General features: G+C 36.1%; 1 protein-coding gene across 1 annotated transcript in view; it reads left to right on the top strand.

The window, feature by feature from the left end:
- The first annotated feature begins 12,625 nt into the window (after positions 1–12,625).
- The window catches only part of LOC124539425 (homeobox protein orthopedia-like), a 35,189-nt gene continuing 24,821 nt past the window's right edge, over positions 12,626–22,993 (top strand). Inside the window, exons 1-4 of the mRNA XM_047116820.1 lie at positions 12,626–13,057; positions 18,109–18,225; positions 19,217–19,325; positions 19,765–19,882. Coding sequence (XP_046972776.1) covers positions 13,024–13,057; positions 18,109–18,225; positions 19,217–19,325; positions 19,765–19,882 — 378 coding nt within the window. The 5' untranslated portion in view covers positions 12,626–13,023. The remainder of the gene's footprint in view (positions 13,058–18,108; positions 18,226–19,216; positions 19,326–19,764; positions 19,883–22,993) is intronic.

Below are 22,993 nucleotides of genomic sequence, written 5' to 3'. Positions count from 1 at the left end.
TCCTTTAAAGCACGTTCGTATCGATCCTCTCGCCCTCACTAGCCGAGTGAAGTTTACGCGGGGAAGCGATTTAAACGAGCAGAAATATTCATTTCGCTATGAAATATTCCGTCGCCAGCAAACCGGAAATTTTATTAATTTTCATTTTGAATTTAATGAAATTTATACAAAAACAGAAATATCTGCCGTTATTACGTTTCATTCAGAGTAATCATCATATTATCTCAAAGTGCATTCGTTCATCAAACGAGAGCTCTTTATTATACATTCATGTTATTTTTAAATCGTACCTACTAATAATAAAATTCGAAAGTTTGAATGAATGGATTATTATGAAATTTAGTAATATAGGTTATATATCAGAATTACATAAATGCTACAATTTATAATAATTTTATGCAATTTTGGTCATAATGTAACGTAACATAACAAGTACTCGTGCGAAGCCGGGGCGAGTTGCTAGTAATATGTAATATACAATCAAAAGTTACACCAGTATAAAACCATAAAGGTCTTCTCTCTTGAATCGCGGTCATAACGATTTAATTTCCCGCACAAACCGATACGTTTGCAATGGCTCTACATCATCATATCGTCCTCCTGCCCATATCCCAATTTTATTTGGGGTCGACACAGCATGTCTTCTCCTTCCATACTTCTCTGTCAGACGTCATCTCACAAGTAACATTATTTCTAACCATATCGTCTTTCACACAATCCATCCGTCGTTTCCTTGGTCGTCCTCTACCTCTATATCCATCCACATCCATGCTCAAGGCCTTCCTCACAATGTGTTCCTCATTCCTCCGCATTACATTCCCATACCATGATAGCCGCCTTCCACATAACTTCTCGGCTGTCGGTGTCACTTTCAAATTTCCTCTTATGTACTCATTCCTTACTCTATCCATTCGCGTAACACCACACATTCCTCTCAGCATTCTCATCTCCGCAACATGCAATTGTCTTTCAGTCATCCCTTTTGTAGCCCAATCGCAACAGCTATACGTGCCCTTATTTTATTTATTTAATAGGTTAGCGGGTCCCATTTGGTGGTAAGTGGTCACTAAGAAACAATAACTATTCCTTATATCAGATCTGCGCTATTAACTTTGAAAGGATGCTTTCTCCCTAGTGCCTGTAGACATCCCAATACTGTTTGGCGGTATAATATCTGATGATTAGGCTTGAAAAAAGTACTTTTATTACTGATTTTTATTTGATTACTACCAAAAACAAGTGCTTCATGGTGGGTGAAAGCGTAAGCATCGATAAAAATCTGTGGGATTTTTTAATTGTTAAATAACGAAGTTGAATTATGTTATAATCAATTATTTTTATTTTTTTAATATATTACATATTTTTTTTATATATCTACATAAGAATTAATAACATTCAATGTTTAAATATATACAAATAAGTAATCAGCGATTTTTGTGAATTACAATAGATATTGTACCTACACATAATATAATGATGATGTCGCCCTGACTGAAACACCGTTGCCAGTCACAGGCCAGTCAAATCGAATCGAATCAAATGTACTTTTTTTCAAGTAAACTTTAAATAGAGTTGTGTTTTTTATTTTATTTTTTATGGGATAGCTAGGCAAACGAGCAGGAGGCTCACCTAATCGAAAGTGACTACCACCGCCCATGGACATTTGCAACACTAGAGGGCTTGCAGGTGCGTTGCCGGCCTTTAAGGAAGGAGTACGCTCTTTTCTTGAAGGTTACCATATCGTATCGGTTGTTGTACAGAGTCCTGTGACGTAATTCGTACCCACATTGTAGCAGCGCGGTGAGCGTAGCCGTCTTACCTCAGCCCGGCAGTTGGACATTTGCATTGCGTCACGTTCTATTAAGTTCATACATGTTATTATTTTATCTAACAGTGATGCGGAACATTATCAGACCCGATGGCCGGGGTGCGGGGTGCGGGGTGCGGGGTGCGGGCGCGGCGCCTCGCGAGCTAAAAACCGTGTAAGTTTATTACAATACCCGCTCCGCCGGGGAGGAGTGCCCCGCCGGCCGAAAACACTGCCGTATACTTAATATGCTCAAAGACTATCACAAGTTATTATACTGTGTTTGAGAGTATAATAAATTTATGAAGATACTTTTTCTGGGCACCTAATACATAACGTTTACATATTAAATATGTTATCAGTGAGTGACACTCGCTCTTAAATATTTATCCGTAACAACAGTACTCTATTTTCTTTATTATCTGTATAAGCAAAGCAACAAATTGTAACTGTTAGGATATTTATGAAACTATTTGTTTTTTTTACACTAATTTTATTGCTGATGACTTAATTTAAAAAAAAAAACGTCGAAACTTTAAATTATTTTTTTTTAAAGGAAAAGAACTAATAAAATTTCAACTACTTAAACTCGTTTAAAATTTGAAAGACGAATAAATGCTAACTGTGCTTACACTTGTTTGAGCCCGCTTTGTATCACGATCTATCTGCTAAGGCGGGGGCGCGTATTAACTTATAATAAACTACGCGTGGTTTTACGGCTACAATGCGTTACTGCTTCGCCCAATATAAGCACAGCTTAAATTTTCAGTCCTCGAAGTGTAAAAAGAACTCTAAGAATAAAGAAATAAAGTACATTCTACTGTAGCAAAAATTGGTTTGCCAATGTTCCAAAATTTGTGATACGAAAATTACTTTGAACCCTATGCCAAGTCACGAAGACGTTTTTTCCTTTGTAAATAGAAGAGTTGCGATGTTTCGTGAATAACTATGGCAAGAGATACCCCAAGGCATAACCGATATTACAGCAGGGGTGTATTTTTTATTAAAAATCATCGCTTAACACCTCCGCGCCTGTTAATGGGAGATTTTTGTAATAACACGGTTTGTTTGCGTAAGTCATGTTTTTGTTCCCATCGCTCGCACCGCGAATCTGTGCCGAGCGAACCGAAAAATATTGGAAACGTTTATATACTGTTGACAGTGTACTAAATGAACGAATTACGGTACCGAATGTATTCACTGTTCTGTCTCTTGCTTTCTGACATTTCCTGAACAAGTTGTAGAAACAACGTTTGAGAAATAAGAGTTGATGTGTTGGGTTGCCATTTATATTTTTATAATTTACCAGAGTAACACAAGCTGACAACAAATGGGGCAACTGATGGTAAACTAAAAATTAAGAAAGAAATCTTCGAACTACCACTAATCCCTCTGAAATAGAAATGCGTACCAATATATTGACTACCTAAAGCTCTAGGACCGGTAAAGCGATGTCGATACGAGTATGTTGTCAGCGTTTGTTGAGCCGCAGCGTTATTCTATTATATATAATGAAGTTTGAAGAAATTATCGTTTATTGTATGTGTGGTAATTTATAAAAAAAGGCAATTTATATATTAAAAATCAGTATTTAATATAAAAAAGTAAAGTAACAGCCTGTAAATTTCCCACTGCTGGGATGAGACCTCCTCTTCCATTAAAGAGAGGGTTTGGAACATATTACACCACGCTGTTCCAATGCGGGTTGGCGGAATGCAAATGTGGCAGAATTTCGATAAAATTAGACATATGCAGGTTTCCTCACGATGTTTTCCTACACCGCCGAGCACGACATGAATTATAAACACAAATTAAGCACATACATACATATAGTGGTGATTGAACCCGCAATCATCTGTTAAGATGCACGCGTTCTAGACACTGGGCCATCTCAGCTTATTTAATATAATATATGTATATAATGTTAGACAATTTTTCTAAAACATACTTCCCTGAAAATAATCTCAATGAAATGTAATCTCGGCAACAGGGGCAGCGGTTTGTACTCTGGGTGGTTAAGTTATAAAAAAATATGTACAATTGTACATAATCGTATATGTATACCTACACGTTAGATACTCCTTAGTATAATCATGGTCATGCTTTGTCGAGTCTCATTACAAATATAAGTAAATGACATATCTGTAATCTATATGTGATATGGTATAATATATGAAAAGGACAAAATGTTTCATTTATTTTTATATGTAGGTTATTCAACAACTAAACACAGATAAACATAGCTGCTACCTATGCTGAAGCATACTTAGGTGTAAATTACAAAGGCCTGTTAAAATATAAATGAATAGTTCTTTAACGTTAAGTACGTAACCCAAAATTTTATAGGTATTAAGCAAAAATACGATGAAATAAACTGATCCGATCCAGCGCTTAACGAGATTAGCCTTACTACAGCGGATGTGTTCCGAGCACTTTGTTTTATACGTCGGAGGCAGCCATTCAATTTAATTGACATCGTCTCTCGGACCTCTAATGCCTTCAGTTACGAGACCTATTAGTGGTGACCTGTGTGAGCTATCGAGATCTTTACAATTAATGCAACGAGTTCTTCATTCGTGGCTTTCCTATGAAATACCAAAGTATACTTGAAAATTAACAGTGTGTTTTTTTATGTTATATATTGGCGGACGATTATTGAGTTTATCGAGTTATTGAGTTTTATCGTCAAAAATTCTCAATAACTGTGTACCTCAAAAAGCAAAATCAATCCGTTTTTCTTCGCTTGGATCCTTTCCGTTCCGTTTTCCAATTGGTAGATCCATTTGTCCATTATTTATATACAGATTTTTATTAAGATGTATTCTTTTTTTTTATGGTATAGGTTGGCGGACGAGCATATGAGCCACCTGATGGTAAGTGGTCACCATCACCCATACACAATGAAGCTGTAAGAGATATTAACTATTCCTTACATCGTCAATGTGCCACCAAACTTGGGAACTAAGATGTCATGTCCCTTGTGCCTGTAGTTACACTAGCTCGGTCACCCTTCAAACCGGAACACAACAATACTGAGTACTGTTATGTGGCGGTAGAATAACTGATGAGTGGGTGGTACCTACCCAGACGGGCTTGCACAAAGCCCTACTACCAAGTGTGTGCTTTGGAGTAACGATAGCCACTGATGCTGACGTCGGTCGCAATCAACAAACTTAAACAATAAAATCATAAGTTACAGTATATACACTACATTGTAAAGATTTGTGCAAGCCCACCGAGATAGTCACTCAAAGTTAAAATTAAAAAATTCGGTACTCAATATGAAAGCGTTACACTTGCTCATTGATAGGCATATTGATAATGTAGCATCGGTTTGGAACTTAACACTCATTATGTATTCTCTCGCCTGACAGCAATGCAGAGTAATGTTGACACTCAGTTTTAACGAGTGAGCTAATAGAACCACAGGCACAATTATACCAAACTTAATGGCACATTGACGATGCAAGGGAGCCAATTTCCACCTAATGAGGTGTGCCATTTAATCTCTGTTTTGGAAAATAAAGTATTTCTTTCAGAACCTGATCTAAGAGTGTGCTGATCTTCAGTTTAATCAAGGACTAATCGGACTAGATTACAGATAGTATTCAAGTTATCCGTTTCAGAATTATGTAAGTTTACTCGGCGGTTGTTCAAGCCCACCTGGGTCGGTATCACTCACACATTGGATATTCTACTTCCAAACAGAAATACTCAGTATTGTTGTGTTCAAATTAAGGGTAGCGAGCTATGTTTTTTTATGCTACAGTTTGGCGGACGAGCATATGGTGGCCCATATGCTCGTCCGCCAATGGTGTCCATCACCCATAGACAATGACGCTGTAAGAAATATTACAATTCGTTACATCGTTAATGTGCCACCAACCTTGGGAACTAAGATGTTATGTCCCTTTTGCCTGTAGTTACACTGGCTCATTCATCCTTCAAACCGGAACATAACAACACTGAGTACTGTTATTAGGCGGTAGAATAACTGATGAGTGGGTTGTACCTGTAACTGCGGGGTTTGTAGAGTACCATCTGAGCTCCCAAGGTTAGTGGCCCATTAACGTCTGATGTTTGCTTGACGGGTGGACACGGACAATACACGCGTATCATGTTATAGGAATATTATATAGAACGAGGCGTTAGGCTACATAAACTCGTTATCAGACATGATGATAATGGAAATAAGTGCAAGTCTAGTCGTCCACGTTCGTAATCTCTCTTTTTCGATATTCCCTGAAACCTACGTCAGACTGACTTCACGAGCATGTACGATAAAAAAAAATTAATCCAAATTAAACAATGTGATGCTTCGACGTATATGTTATTCAATTTGAGGATTTCTTTCAAGATATAAATAATTGTGCAAGTTATTACAAAATCAAAGTACTATTTATTCAAATGTAATCACCACTTGGATCCACGTGGTGGGTCGGTTCGGAATGTAGCACGGAAATCAAAAAGTTATTTTTTTATCAAATTAAAGTAAATAAGCATGTTTGTACAATTATATTTTTATATGCTGTTTGGAAATCTAGAAATACTAAATTCACGCTTGTTTACAATCTATGTCAGTCAGCCATTGCTAATCCACTTAAAATCCTTAGAATAATATACTTAATAATTAATTATTAGAATAATGTGAAATGCTTAAATATTTACAAATACGAATTAAAAGTAGTAACTGCATAAATCTTGACCACGTGGAATGGTGGCAAGAATTCTAGCAGCATGACCCGTTGAATCGCAATTTCGATGCTGTTTAATTAATTATAATTAATGTTAATTATTATTATGATACTAAATATATTTATATTAGTATAAATTTCAACGCTGTGCAAGAGAACTCTTATGCTTACAAACTATAAAACAAAGTAGCTTAGCGCTCTATCCCTATGTATGCTTAGATCATTATAATTACGCAACGGAATTTGATGCGGAGTGATTCGAGAGGAAGGTTTTTGTATTTAATACACACACTATTGTAAAGAAACACTGATAATTTAGAAATTTCTAATGTGGTGTCGTAAATAAACAAATGCAGTAGTATATTTATCATTGCACCCGTGCGAAGCTGGGACGGGTCGCTAGTTTATTATAATTTTTATATACACTCATTTTCATCGACAACAGGAAAGAACAAATAAACAACATTTGGCAGCAAATTGACGCGACCAACGGCTTGATTATTCTATGATGTTCACTATGGCATGGCGAAGAAATCGCGTTCTGAATGTTTGAATTTTGAAAAGTGAAGTTATTGTGGAAACAAGTAGTTAGGTGTAGTTTTGTTGTATTGTTTGTTGTGCACAATACAGCGGAGCTATTAGCAAATGGCATGAAGTACTTCAAAACTATGGTTCTTCCTAAAAAATCTGAACCAAATCGAAAAAATAAAGCCATTTTATTAGAAGAGGAATACTTAAACAGGGGTGCTTTTTTACCTTCTGACGGAGGACTCGGGCTGGTGCGTGATAGAATCTGGCGTACTAATCCGCCCTAGTGTCCAAAGGCGGATAACGCACTAGAATAGTTGCCGCATCGTAGAAAATCGTTCGAAATCCCCAGATTTCCTTTCTCCGATGCGAATTTCAGTTCTGCAGCAGTGAACGCTCTATAGTCTTCGTAACCAATCGGGCACCTCTAAGAGGGTCACCGGTCGCACGACGCCGACATAGAGACAAGTTCCTTAAGATTAGACAGCAGTCTGTGCATGGCACCCACTACTTTCTTAATCATAGGGTAAACCCACGCAAAGTACTCTTCGAAGCCCTATCAAAATTCCTGGGTAAGGCTCAAGTATTTCATGTATCAACCTGGCTGACTTCATGCTTGAGTCACCAAAGTTATAACAGCTCACTAGGTCTTGAAGCTAGAAGGGTGCCTGTCAGTCACTTCCTCGTGGTGCAAGCTGGGTAACGGCGCTGACGTGAGCTTGCTCGCGGAACGGCCAAGACTGACGCGGCTGGATCGCAAGAAGGGGGTCAAAATCAAAATCAAAATAATCTTTATTCAAGTGGGCTTTTACAAGCACTTTTGAATCGTCAATTAACAATTAAGTGAAGATACCACCGGTTCGGAAAGTAGATTCTACCGAGAAGAACCGGCAAGAAACTCAGTAGTTACTCTTTTTCAACATTTAAAAAATATAAAGTCATGTTAGTTAATACAATTATTAAAATTAACATATCCTTTTTTTTTGTTTTACGAGGAGGAAAGGCATTTACGCCTCCCGCCCGGCCGGGGGATCGGGGCGGGTATGTGGGACTCGACCGGGGCCATAAGGGCCCCGTGCCAGGGCTGAAGGCCCTGTCCTACCCACTAAAACCTCCTCGGGTTTCCACCGTACCGCGTGATGGAGGGGCTACGGAGACTAAAGCATACTTCCGCGGCCCCCCCGCGGCGACTGCCGTAAGGCGGTCAAATCTTTGAATGTACGCCGAAGGGCGCGCTTTCCACCGTTGCCTCCGTCCCGTAAACGTGACGGACTCCCCCGATTCCGCCACTGGAGGCTGGGCGCCAAGAAAAATTAACATATCCTGCGTGGAAGTCAACAGGAATTAATTCCACACTTTTTTATCATCTACGAAATCTTGTATCGAGTAATACGCCCTTTTTACCAATGTATTTTTTATAAACGATTTGAAGTTACGAAGAGGCAAAGATAAAAATGTCTGCGGAATTTTATTATAAAAACCTTGCCCCAAGAAAGATTTATTGCCTTTGCGGAGTCGGAAACTTGGCGTTATAAGCCTATCCTTACTCCTAGTGCATATACAATGATTATCACTGATTTTTTCAAAGTGATCAATGTTACTGTGAATATACATAATATTGTTGTAAATATATTGCGACGCAACAGTGAGTATTCCTACTATGTTAAAAACATCCCGAAGAGAGTCTCTAGCTCCAATTTTATAAATAGACCAGATTGCTCTCTTTTGTAAAATAAAGACAGATTCAATATCATATGATAAAATACTGTGAAAATAACCAAAATAAAGTAAACGAGCGGTATCAATATCAGTTAGTTGTCTAACTTTTCTATCCGCGCTGAGCTGAGTCCTTCTAGGGATGATAAATGGGGACTCCACTGAAGCCCGGAATCCGATTCTATTCCCAAGAACACCGTCATATCGGCTACATCAAGCCGGCCACCGCTTAAAGATGTATTATAATCTTGCTTCCTAACATTGGGTAGGGTCTTGAGCATTCAAAACCAAATTATTTACTTTAAACCAACCGCGTATCTGTGATAATGCACCGTTTACATCGTCATAGTAAGTTTTTTTCCTGTCGACCTTAAAAATCAGTGAAGTATCGTCAGCAAATAATACTGTATCACAAATACCTTTAACCTAGAATGGAAGATCATTTATATATACTAGAAATAGAAAGGGACCCAAAATTGAACCTTGTGGAACACTCATCTTACACGTAGATCCAGAAGACTTTATTCCATTAAAGAAAACCTTCTGTCTTATGAATGGTCATCATGAATTTCCGAGGTGAAGTTGTACACTCGGGATCACAGGTGAAGCCAGTCATCTTATCCGCTACTGGGCATCAGCCTTTGACGCTTTGCGTTCAGTGGCCGGCTCAGAGGTTTTCGCGACATGGAGTCAGAAGGGAAGGCGCACCTAGGTACACATTAATGTATTTAGCGCTGTGATTCTCATATTTTTTACACTGTAGACAATCAATGAGATACATAGGACAGTTCACATTACAAACATTTGGACAAATTAATCAAGTTGATTAACTTGCCCAAATGTTAGCAATTAACAAAAAGTATGAAGTACCTAATATAAGCTGTAAATAAATACCGAGTTACAAGGTTTCGTTTTTGTATAATACAAGATAATAAGTCGCAGCGCTGAAACGCCTGCGAGGGCGGCGAGAGTATAGTGGGAGGCACCACCAGCCTCCATTATTCATCAAAGAAAAATCATATCTACACATGAAGGGCATGTACTTGAACGCAATATGTAGGTCCTCGCTTTATATTTCCCGGCTCTAATGAAACTGGTATTTTTAATATAAATTCCTCAGACGGGAGACGTCACGCGCGGAGTGTGGGGGCGGCGGGGGGCGGCCGGGGGCGGCGTGCGGCATACAGAGATACAGAGCGCCGCTTCTGTCTTCGCTCATCGCTCCCAATTACACGATGGTGCTATAATTGGAAATTAATTCTGTTAACTTATATTTCGCAATATAAGGTATGTTTTTATTACTAAACTCTACCATCTGCCGACGCCGCAAGTGTAACGTGAAGCTATTTCGAGAAATTAGTTTAAATTATTTTATATACCTCTGCAAATAACAACTACTTACTTAAACGGAATGGAAATCATTTCCTGAGAAATATTACCAAACTCACCGCGACATAACACCGACCACACTTTATGCGCGCTTTATTTCGAACACTGTCTGAACTAAAAGATAATGTTAATTTACAATAAATTAGTTTCGTATACATTTTGATGATATATTTTGTAACGAATTTGTGACAATGTGACATATAAATTGATACGTTTTTAACGTGTATGAGATTCTTACTCATCTTAGCCATCGAAGGGCAGATATACATAAAAGATTTCCATTGATGTGGCTTATTTATATGCTTGAACACACTTTTGCGACCTACTACGACCTGTTTCTTATCGCTGATGATATACCTTCTTACCTTGGATATATTTCTTAAATCCATTTGATTAGTAGTTTTACGCCAATACGGTAAAATATATATTAATTTCTCCATTTTTAATATTCGAATGGTAACTTTAAACAGTAACAATAGTGAAGTTGAGAATAAGGGTGAGGTGAAACGATAAATGTTATGAACAATCTAAAAAGATCGGTGAATAAAAATCTAGTGATACGATTGTTTCCATACAATCTGCGTTCAGATAAGGTAGCTGTTTTATTTTATCGAACGAAACTACGAGTGTCGTATTGGTATAAAGTTTTTTTGTAATGAATTAAATTAAATGAATATTCAGAAAGTGATCATAACTTGAAGTTTAATTTAGTTTTTCAATATAAATTCATAATATATGAAGCAGTATGTTTAAAATAGAAAGAACACTGAAGGTTAACTTAGTGTTACAAACTGTCCTTACGTTTAGGTACTCTGCAAAACAAGAGGGGAACTCGGGTAGCGGGTCCCAATCTGCTTCATCGGTTAGTAATTAATTATTCAATCATTTGATTTACAATTAAAATATGTTAGCAAATTATACTTTTTTTTAACTCTACTTCAAAGATTGCGTAGCGTGAATGTAGTACAGCCTTAACCGCGCAATGCACAAAACATGTCGACATGCTCGCGTCTGCGCTCGTTTCAGAGACTATTTCATAACTGCGAATACTTTGATGTCACTCTTTATTGCATTTTCAGGACGCGCTGAAAAAATAATATGCATGTGGAAATGCAGCCACATTAAATTGAAATTGCAATTAAAATAACACAGGAAAAAATTATGAAAACTTCATTTTAAATAGAATAATTACATAGACCATAAATTATTAAAAAATTTGAATGACAAAAAAGAGATACAGCATATTACCTACTCAATACAAGATTTAATTAAGAATGAGAAAGAGTGGACATAGTAGGTATTTGCTGGATTCTTGACAGGATAGGTATGTGTAAATTAAATGAAACTTTATTGAAATAGTCTGTTATTAAATTGGTGCAAAAGAGTAGGTCTGTCTTTCTTGCCGGATCTTCTCGGTAAGATCTTCTTATTTGAATCAGTGGTAGTATTACATTAAATTCAATACTTTACCATAATGATTCAAAAGTACCTACTATAACCGCGTCAAATTGTTATTTTGGAAATTTTTCATTAGCAACAATGCTCAAGGACGGCTAAGACTATTTTTTTTTTTAAATAAGGTATAAACCTTCAGAGACTGCCTGTAATGTGACAGAAGAGAGAAAAGAATTGTACGTGTCGTTGGTATTGAAAAAGTAAAATGTTAAATTGTGTAGGAAATAATTTACTTCAAGGTACTAAAAGTAAAACCTCCTTTGCTCCTTCGTAAATAGAGTCCATCTTTAAGGCGAATTAAAACGTACAATATTACAATCACAAAATAAACTTTCCCGAGCACCAAGAAAATTAAATATTTCAAAAGCAAAAAAATGTACGATCCAAAACGCATTCCTTATTCAACGGCGTCCGAAAACAAGAGACGGTACAAGACATCGCACTCAAGTCTGAAATATTTCCCAATAGCACTCGTATTTACCCAACATCTGTACCGCTATAGCCTCCGCCTGTATTTGTTTTTTCCATTACAAAAGAACGAAACGCCCTGAACGAACTATACACATAATATTTCAATATCTGCTCTGGGCCAGCCCTGAAGCGAGAAGTGATTTCCCGACGCTGCGATTGGTCGAATTCCTCCGCCACCGTTCCAACAGACTTACAAATCCTACAAAAGAAAGAGATAGATGCGACCAAACTCGACTGGTTGACCGTTTGTTAAAAAGAGACGAACGTAAGTGTACTCGCTGAATATTGCAGGAAGGCGAAAGCGTCGTATCAATAATACGGGCACGAATGAAATAATAGATTATTCGTTTGTTCAAATCGGCCGTAAACAAAATGTTAACATCCATTACTGATGCGAGTTTGAATATCGTTTCGAACGTTTATGGGGTGGCTGCGTGTCGGAGTGAGACGGATGTATTTTTCCATGTTCGTATTTCGATCGCTATCTCGACAACAATGTGAGCACTATCTGTTTTTGTACCAGTCGACGGCGAGTTTCCACATTAAACGATCATTTTAAGGGCGTACCAATCAAACTGCAAATTTATACAAATTGATACTAAACGGGTTATATTAATTTTATAACAAAAATTAAGTGTGTAAATAAGTTGAGCGGTGTCGTAATTAAAACTAATTGGGTATAATATAACGCTAATTATTTTGTATTAAGCCGCGTTTTCACTGATATTTTGTCTTTTTGTGCTCGCGAGTGTGATCTGATATTTTTTACCCTGTGCTTTTAAAAAAAGTTAAAATGTCCTTTGGTCCTTCGAAGCCGGATAGAGAACAGTAGAGCTAAAAACTAGTGATATTTTATTGTGTTTTTGACGTGAACTGTGAACTGTGCCGGGAGTCTCGGGTTTGGTGAGGAAGTGACGAGAAGATGTCGGAATAGGGGGTGGCCAGGGTTGGCCTTTTGAGGCCATGCTTAATAATCTCACGGCGACAGCCTTAGGAGGTAAGTCAACTAACTAACTATTATACAAACAATTGTTTAATCGATACTTTTTTATTAATATTTTGGGATTAGCTATCAATACAATTTTACACTGTCAATGCTCTGAGTCGGCTTTGGGTTTCAAATTATGGAGGTAGATGTTATTTCGATACAAAAATTTTTAAATGTTGTATTGCTCAAAATAATAAATACAAAATTGGGTATATAATAAATAAGTAGTCTATTTTTAGTATTCGTATAGCGACTACTATCCTAATCCGTTGTACACATTTCAAATTAAAATTAAAGAAAAGCCTTAAAATTTAAGTTATTTTATTTAAACAATATTTAAATGAGCTTCTTGCTATCTCATCAGTTACCATAACTATACAATTGAAACGTTATGAAAATTTTACTTATACTTAACATGAGCTATATAAGTAGGGGAATTACCTACTAGAGATTCTGCCTGAACCCACAAGATGTAAAGAGACATTTATAAGTTCCTATGTACGAGTATATGGGGCCTTCCTAGGGCTTTGTGCAAGCCCGTCTGGGTAGGTACCACCCACTTATCAGTTATTCTACCGCCAAATAACAGTACTCAGTATTATTGTGTTCCGGTTTGAAGGGTGACCGAGCTAGTGTAACTACAGGCACAAGGGACATAACATCTTAGTTCGAAGTTTGGTGGCACATTGACGATGTAAGGAATAGTTAATATTTCTTACAGCTTCATTGTCTATGGGTGATGGTGACCACTTACCATCAGGTGGCCTATATGCTCGTCCGCCAACCTATACCATAAAAAATGGTTAAAGTAGAAGAGAACTGGTAACAACCGTCTCCAATTTAAAAAAGATATAGAGCTGCACCAATTCTATATTGAAATTAAATTCGTGCAAAGACTTTGTACCTAATAATTGCGGAATTATTTGTAAATCAGTTTTATTTTAGCCAACCGTATAATACCTAAGTATATATTCGATTGTATCATGCTTTAATAGAAAATACATTCAAATAAAAAAAAACTAAAGAGTGTTTAACTCTAATTCGTAATTGTTTCTGTATCTCATACATATATTTATTATTATTGCTTCGACTACTAGCAGATATAATGAAACATCTTATGACTCGTTTCCATTTTCTTGCTTCTTATGAGTGGAGCATTAAGATTAAATTTTAAAAATGTTTACGATAAATCTTTTAGCATGAAATAAATTCTACTTATCCGGAACAAAAGCCTACTTGCTTTTAATACCATAGAAGTAACTAATACAAGTAACGCTAATATACATATGTACTTTAATTATGATATACTCGTATATTCAGTCATAAGTTATAAGCGACCATAATAACACATCTTAACAGTAAACAAAACTAAAATATTTTTGAGCAAAACTTAAATAGTTGACAAGCTCTATAATCATTTTAAAAATTGAACAGACTAATTTTACCTCGGTAGTTCTTTTTGTTTTGTCTTGTGTAGGCTTAGAATTAGTAGGAAGTCGTACACAATGAAAGCTTTTTTTGGAGAATAATAGTGACGTTACTGTCCGCACTTAATGCGCTTATATATGAATACGAATCCCGCAAGTGCTTCTTCTTATATCTTTATTTAAATATCTTGATGATAACACCATCATACTGACATGCATATAATTACAATATCAATTAAAAATATGTGCCCTATTTAGATAGCTTACCTTAATGTTATAATTATCAAAAAAAAAAAAATTACACTTTGTTTCGTTTCTTACTTGTAATTATTAAATAATTGGTTTAGTAAAGTAATTGGTTTTATCTTCAGCGGTAAAAATTTAAATTTCTTACTCAGATGTAAAGGTAGGTATTCTTTGAAATTTTGTAAATCAAACAGTCTTTTAAATATTTCCCTGTTGAGCCTTTACACCGCAAAGCTGAAGTATGTTAGAGTCAGGGACCAGTAACGAGTAGTACCTACCAGGTGCTCCTTTCGCTGGCCTCTGGCTAGAAGTCCTATATTGTTACGGGAATTTATACATCTGTATTTATGCACACGATCTATGAACAATTTTCAAAATACTTTTTATTGTGCATTTAATTGACTAAAAAGTAACCATTAATCGCGCTTATTTTGCATATTTTAGATAACAATAAATTCATTAGAAATTGTTCCCTTAGACGAGTGACAACTGACAACAGCATCGCTATAATATATTTTATTTTTCGGTTCTGATGCTATGTATGTAAATAATTATCAATTTGTGTGTATTTTCAAGATAAATATAAAATTCGTTGATTGTCGCGTTCAATAGGATGATATTTGATATTTTAGATCTTTAACAAAATAGTAACATTATTCTTATTTTCTAATTTGTTGATTTAAGTCATATAACTAGTCCAAATGTTGCATAATGGTCACACTACCCACAGATAACGGCTCCCTCACATCAAAATGTAAACTAGGAACATACGTACATTGAGAAATAGAATATTAAGAACACCTTTATTGTTGTTATTTTGAATGAATTTGTTAGAATTCAAGTCAATCTTAATTACCGTATAATGTATATGAAGCATTAAATGATTCTAAAGTTTAAAGAGTTTATTAAACTAAACAACAACAACAGCCTGTAAATTCCCACTGCTGGGCTAAAGGCCTCCTCTCCCTTTTGGGGAGAAGGTTTGGAACATATTCCACCACGCTGTTCCAATGGGGGTTGGTGGAATACACATGTGGCAGAATTTCTATGAAATTTGTCACATGCAGGTTTCTTCACGATGTTTTCCTTCACCACTGAGCACGAGATGAATTATAAAGTCAAATTAAGCACATGAATCAGCGGTGCTTGCCTGGGTTTGAACCTGCAATCATCGGTTAAGATACATGCGTTCTAACCACTGGGCCATCTCGACTCTATTAAACTAAAATTGGAAGTCAATCCGTGTATTAACATATATTGGACGAGGATTTTATAGGGAAACTTTAACTACGGTTTAAGTGTTTTACGTTTAAGTCAGTTGTTCATCAATGAAACATTATTTTCAACAACAATTACCTAGGCATATCTCCACTGGGGATCCGATGTTAGATGTTTTAGGTATATATTTTTCACTACTCTCCACAGGAACATATTGTCTTAAGCACTGGTTCCTGACATGAGCTAATGTCAAAGCATTAGGCGTCTCACAGAGGGACCAGCCCTACCTGCCTAGAAATCTGTGTCACTTTGTCAACCTTCTAGACTCTTCTGTGTCTTTCAAATAAAATATTAGACTAATGTTTAAGTCTTTCATATAACTGCTTTTATTGTCCAATAAATAGATTAAAGTCTTAATAAAAAAATGAAGGTAACTAAAATATTTAACTTATGAATGAGTATACAAGATACGAGCGTCAATTTAGTTTTTTTATATTTCATTTCATATTTATATATGAGTATTGACGATCGCTACTTAATTTAGAAATAATTCGTTTTTATCCTGGGTCATATGATTATACTTAGTTTACGGGAAAAATCGATGTGTGGAATGGGAAATAAGTGGTAAAAATGGACATTTTAGAAAACAAGCATTTATAAAAAGGCCCGATATTAAGTTATTAGTAGGCGTCGTTTTTCCAGTTTCTTAGTCATATAACAGATCACGAATAACATAATTCACTGAAAAAGTAATGCGTTATGGTTTCTCCTAGAGTATATCTGATCAGGTTGATTGATTTGTTTTATAGCCTTTATGAAGTCGGTAAAAACGCTTGTGTCCAATTTAAAAATTAAAAAAACTACAAAAGATGCTCGTGTCTTAAATTTCATGATATTCAATACGTCAACGTAACCGTTAGCTCATTAAAAATATCGTTTGGTTATGACCAAAATGATTATAATAATATCAAGCTCCTAGACTTTAGGATAGCGCCGCTGAAAGTTGTGTATGATGCGCACGATTGCACAACCCAGGGTCATCAAATACGACCGGTCAGAGTTTGACTAATTTCTTTGCTCTCGGAGCCCCAGGGATGTAAAACTTACATCATCTAAAACTCCACGCGGCTGTTACTAGTACCTCGAGACATCATGAATATCTATGAACTATTCAATTGCAGATGAGAATCAAATAATGATGGTCACATATAAGTAAAGTAAACAAACGAAAGCGTGCCTAAGTTACAATATAAAGCGTTACTATATAAAAACCATAAAATATTTGACTCTCGTATAAAGACAATGGCGCAGTGAAGCCGCAGTTCTGTTTTACGGGATTCAATTCCATTAAAGTCAGTTTACGATCGCGGTGTAATCCCGTAAGCCACAGGCGATACGCCGCAGCGCTCGTCCTGTAACGATACTTGTACGCTATCGGATATTCGTGAAATTATAATGTTGAGCAGTAATGAAATGTTTTACTGCCTGTTATTATTATAATACAAAATATATTTCGTGTTCCTATAATCTGTAATTGTAACAGGTATCATAATGCATTCGTGTTTTATATTTATTTTAGAATGCGAGCGAGTAATTTGGTATTCATGCACCGTTCATGGTACTGACCAAAATTAACCCTAACAATTGTATAAATCACTTCTTCACCGTAAATACTTTGACAACCATTTGATCTGAATCACGATATCCCCTGTGTGTGTGGGTCACTCACCATTCAAAGTGCTATCATCCTTTAGTATACAAAATTTCTGTCTGATAGTGGGACAATTAGCTATTTGCATAAGTGAGCAAAGCGTTACCCCTTTCTTAAGACTTGCAGTAAGCAATCGTAGCTAAACAACATTGTTTTAAATTAAATAATTTGTGTTAAAACTGACTACTGATTACTGTTTTCTGCATTATCTATTATGTATTACGAAGTCACGTCAGGAAACACGCATTAGATACATTACTTAATTTATATTTATGTGATACAGTAAGAGTCTATTAGCAGAGCAACTAAAACAAACGTCAGTTTTAGATTGCTTATTACTTTGTATAATGTAATTATGACAATTTAATGTAAATCTTTGCAAGTCGGGTAGAGATTTCAAATCAAAGTTAAAACACAAGCAGTTTGATGACCATTAACAGTGCTCCCCGTTCCCTCAGCAGGTCACAAAGAGCAGTGCTCAGAGAGCAAGCTCGATCTAAAGCCGAGCGTGGAGCGCCACCATGCGCCGGGCGCGCGTCTCCTCGCGCATTCCATCAGGGCCGACCACTTGCAAGGTATTGATTTTTATTTAGACCAGCTTGAGACTGACGAATGACCCGTTTGATGGTAAAATTAGCGACAAAGTAAACCTTCTCTAAGCAATTAAATTTGGGAATGGTGTTTTGTCTGCTTGTAATATTTTTATGTAGTGCAGTTACAGGCATAAGGGATATAAAATCTTAGATCTCTTGCCTTGGATTTTTGGTGAAGAAGTGGTTTATCTATTACCTAGTACTTCTAGTATTTATGGACAATTATGACTATACCATGAGATTTTACTACTTTCAGGCAGGCAGGCTATTGGCGAATCTATTTAAGCTCGCCTGCCTTTTGTAAAAATATACTTCAATCGGATTCAGTACTCTAACAGAAATTGGCTTTTTTATTTAATAAAATATATTAGATATAGTACCGCCAAATGGACTATTTGTTTTTTAAGTTACAATTATAAAATTGTATTATATTGTTACATATGTGCGTAACTTTAATATAAAATTATGCCTGATTATATGTTTGTGTTGAAATTTATATAGCATAATACTTTAAAAGATTAAAAATTCTGATCGATACTTCTGCAGATATAATATCATTGATATACCTACCTAATATTTTACAGTAACTAGTTTTAGTTCATATTTGTATATATACTATATTAAGGTATTTAATGTTGTTAATTCTTATGTTAATAAATATAAATCGATATATTTTTATAAAATAAATTATATCAGAGTCAGTGAATTTTTTTATTATTACGATTGTTATAATATGCACGAAAACATTATAAAAAAAATGAATGAAATATTTTAATCCTATCGATATACGACAATTCGTAGTCTAGGACTGTCATAAAATGAATTATTATATATATTTAAAAAAAAACGTTACAATCTATTAGATACGGTTTATGCTTAATAGCGAATTTAAAAATTATGCCAAGTTACTGTAGAGCTGAATTTTAGGAGTTTCTTAGCATTTCGAAGCCTTCAACGCAGTCTACCATTGCAGGCGGCATTCACCAGCAGCACAGCTCGCACATGTCCACGGTGCCGGTCAGCATGTCTTCCTCCGCCTCCGACAGCGACAAGCCAGCCAAGCAGAAGAGGCACCGGACCAGGTAATGACGAACTATGTTGCACGAACATTTGTAAATAACAGCAAGGCCAGTGCAAAACGAGGCATCACATAGTAGGTACTGCTGAAGTAACTGTAGACTTTTTGACGGCCATTATGTTGCTACACAGTTGTTGACCATGGAATTGGAGTTGTTGTACGATTATAATTGCTTTAATTACACTGACTGTCGGCTGAGTCACCCTTCACACTACATCACAGTAATACGAGAAATGGAAAACTAAACACTGAATGCTCTGAAGTTAAACATCATTCCAAATAGTATAAACTAAGCTCCGCTACCGCTAGTATTTATTGCATGTACTTAGACTAAAACTTTAATAGCATTAAAACGAACTATGCAATATGACTTAGCAATGGTAGTTGTGACTGTTTGTATATTTCTTAATTATAACTATTTAAAAGATATATTTGTTAAACAGGTTCACGCCGGCACAACTGAATGAACTGGAGCGATGTTTTACGAAGACACACTACCCGGACATATTTATGAGAGAAGAGATTGCGATGCGAATTGGCCTCACGGAGAGCAGGGTGCAGGTTAGTCTGAAAATTATAATTTCACATGTGTAATGTCATAAATATTTCATGCTGTCTTTGGAAAAGAGATTTAGGTACGCGTTTTGTAGAAATATTTGAGGAGTTAGATAAATACTAACGTTGTTATTTACATAACAAAGTTGCTACCTTTAACTTACGTTACAGGGAGCAATTTAAATTTACACTTTATTAATATGATATACTTAATATAGTGATTCAAATTTATATTAAGGAATATTTTTATACTCCATAAAGACTCAGTCCAACCATTGGTTTTATTCTTAAAATAACATATCAAATTGTTGTTTCTGACATCCGCCAAAGGCCATACAGAGAGTGTATATATAAAAAATAAAACAGCGGTCCAAATGGTTCACCTTGCGTGACTCCCACTTCGCACGCTCCGCTCAAAACTTGCACTCTATTGATACATTTCACGAGGCCCTCTACCTGGACCGACCTTCGCGCTGCGTATCCAGAAACATAAATATGCTTCACGTTTTTATGAGCGTTTCATTGTTAAAGGTCGATGAGGGCGAAAGCTTAGGACGAATTAGCATCAACCGATATCACATTGACTGCTTTATGTGTAACTTAAAAATATTGCATGTTTGCTGAATTAAACAATACGTTATTGCCGGTAACTATATGTAATTACCTTCGGTAAATATTTAGCTGGTACGATATTAACGACATTATCAATGTAAATCGGACTCGAAGAGGTAACTGACGTTAACATCTTGTGCCCACAACGCGCTGAACGTTTTAATGATCGTAAATTGTCAAATTCAATGACGCGTTCAGTAATCTGCTAATGGTAGCTTTGTAGAAGCATTTAGTTTCAAGATAAACTACGCTTTGCCTTAGGAATTAGTCTTAATTTGTGTCGTACGTTCACTAATATTTGTATTTCGTTAACATGCGATACACACGGTTCAGTTTTACATCTCACTTTACTACTTAAACTCAGCTTAACTGCCAGCACATTAAGTGTCTTAATTATATTCATTGTTTGTGCCAAAGTGTTTTCTTGGGTATATTTTTAAGCTGTAATTGTGATAAATTCACAAGAGTAACTATGCGAGTTTCTTGTCGTTTCTTCTCGCTAGAGGGTGATTTCCGAAACGATGGTAGTGTTTAATAATCGACATGAAGTTTATTTGAATAAAATTGATTTGATACTTTCCATATTGAATGGTCTATTGCCACAGAATTCTCGAGTTTTAATCTGTCGGCGATCCTTTCCAGCAATATGTCACGCTATAAGGTGATTTGTAATCCGTGAAAGTTACCAATACTCCGTTAAAACGCGTTAACTATCGACGGCTGTTTACTGATTACTGTTATATTGATTCTTTTACGCTACTGTGCTGTCATTAAACGCTCTCGGTAAATAATCATTACCAGAAGGAATATTATTCTCAAATGCATCACCATTTTCTCACACATCTAGAATTATTTTATTAGATTCTGTAGGCATTCAAAAAGGGACTTTTGAATCGTTCACAGCTTTGATATCAGTGTGGTAAAGATAATGTTTATTTCATTTTCACTCATGGATGCATTTTTAAAGGTAGTTCTACATATTCATTATTTGTCATATTTGGTTGCTTACTAGTTTAGTTCATTTGTACTGAATCAAATAATTCACTGCTTCGAAGTCACAAGTCACTAGTGCTTGTATAAATATTATTCGATATGTTTTTATGATCTGTAACTGGTTACCTTTTAAAGTAGCGCGATGTAGCGCGATGTAGTGTGAAAACGTCGTTTCTTTGTATATTCAGAATTCTTAGAAATCCGTGCATTAGTCGTTTTTAAACTTTTCCCATGTTTAGACGATATTTGCTGAGGCCGGCGGCGTATTTAGTTAATGCGGAGCAAATAATGTGGAAGTGAACCGAGATGTTTGCCAATACGCCGCCGACGCGAGCGCTCGGCGCAAACAGGACCGGGCGACGACTTGACGCTGAAGATCTGTGATCAGAGTTATTTCTACCGGCAGAGTATATCTCTTACTAAACATAAATCGTTATTAAAATGAAAGCCTCAATTGATATTTCTTTAGTATCTGACCTGGATCCTGGGCTTATCGCATCATCTTTAAATTGTTTGGATATAACTAAAAAAGTCCTTGCAAACTGAGACGGTAATTCTTAATTAACTAATATTATTATTACATATAATTGTATGAATGATTAATATACATTTTTATTTTGGTGGAATGGTGTAGGATTAGTAATATTTTGTAAGCTATATTTTTACACGAGCTGATGCACGGCGAAATCGGTTAACACGTTACTGCTCCGCTCCCGAGGATCGTATTTTGTTTTATTACAATTCTAAAACAATGGACTATCTAAAGCGATTATCCTGTGATAAGCTTGTTCGAACAAACAAACTCTTCAACACAATAATAGTAATTACTCATTACTCATACGGATTTTATGCTAAAGTAGAATGTTGTTTACGTCCGAGCGCTTGAAGCAATCCCTTCATCAAATAATCGCCAGGGACGAGTAACGAGTGAGCTGCGCCACACGCAGAGACGTGAAGATACAATAAATGTACGCATTCAAAACCCATTCACACTGTAGGAAATAATTAAAACCCGTGAAACAGTAGCCATTGTCTATTACGCCGTGTTTTCGAATCTCGCCACACAAGTGCACGATCAGACCTGACTGCTAGAGCTTGTCGTCCATCAAACGCGGCACCATCTCGTACGACTACAAACTATATTGTTATTCGTCTCCGTTCTATATTTCGTGCTCACAATTCCAGTGGTCGAGTGGTTACAAATACAATAAATATATCGATAGTAATCCTGTGATGACGAATAGATTTTATTGTGCGTGATAAAGCGCTATATGACGCTATGTATCAAGTGAACAGCGGCCCTTACATCAGCGACTACTTCGCGCCAAACTGTGAGATTCTTGTAAAGTTTTTATTATTTATTTTTATAGTGCGAGCTTTTGTAGCTACTTTTTTAAGGTCTGAGGTGTAATGTGGACTGATGTTTGCTGAGCTGGTTGCCTTTCGTATTTTTTCAATCTAACATTTATACTGACCTTCCAACAATAAAACGACTGATTCAAAATAATACAC

Source organism: Vanessa cardui, chromosome 22 (genome assembly GCF_905220365.1).
Source record: "Vanessa cardui chromosome 22, ilVanCard2.1, whole genome shotgun sequence".
In the NCBI taxonomy this organism is placed as follows: Eukaryota; Metazoa; Arthropoda; class Insecta; order Lepidoptera; family Nymphalidae; genus Vanessa; species Vanessa cardui.
Note: the sequence above shows the minus strand (reverse complement) of the source record. Positions and strands in the feature narration are given on the sequence as shown.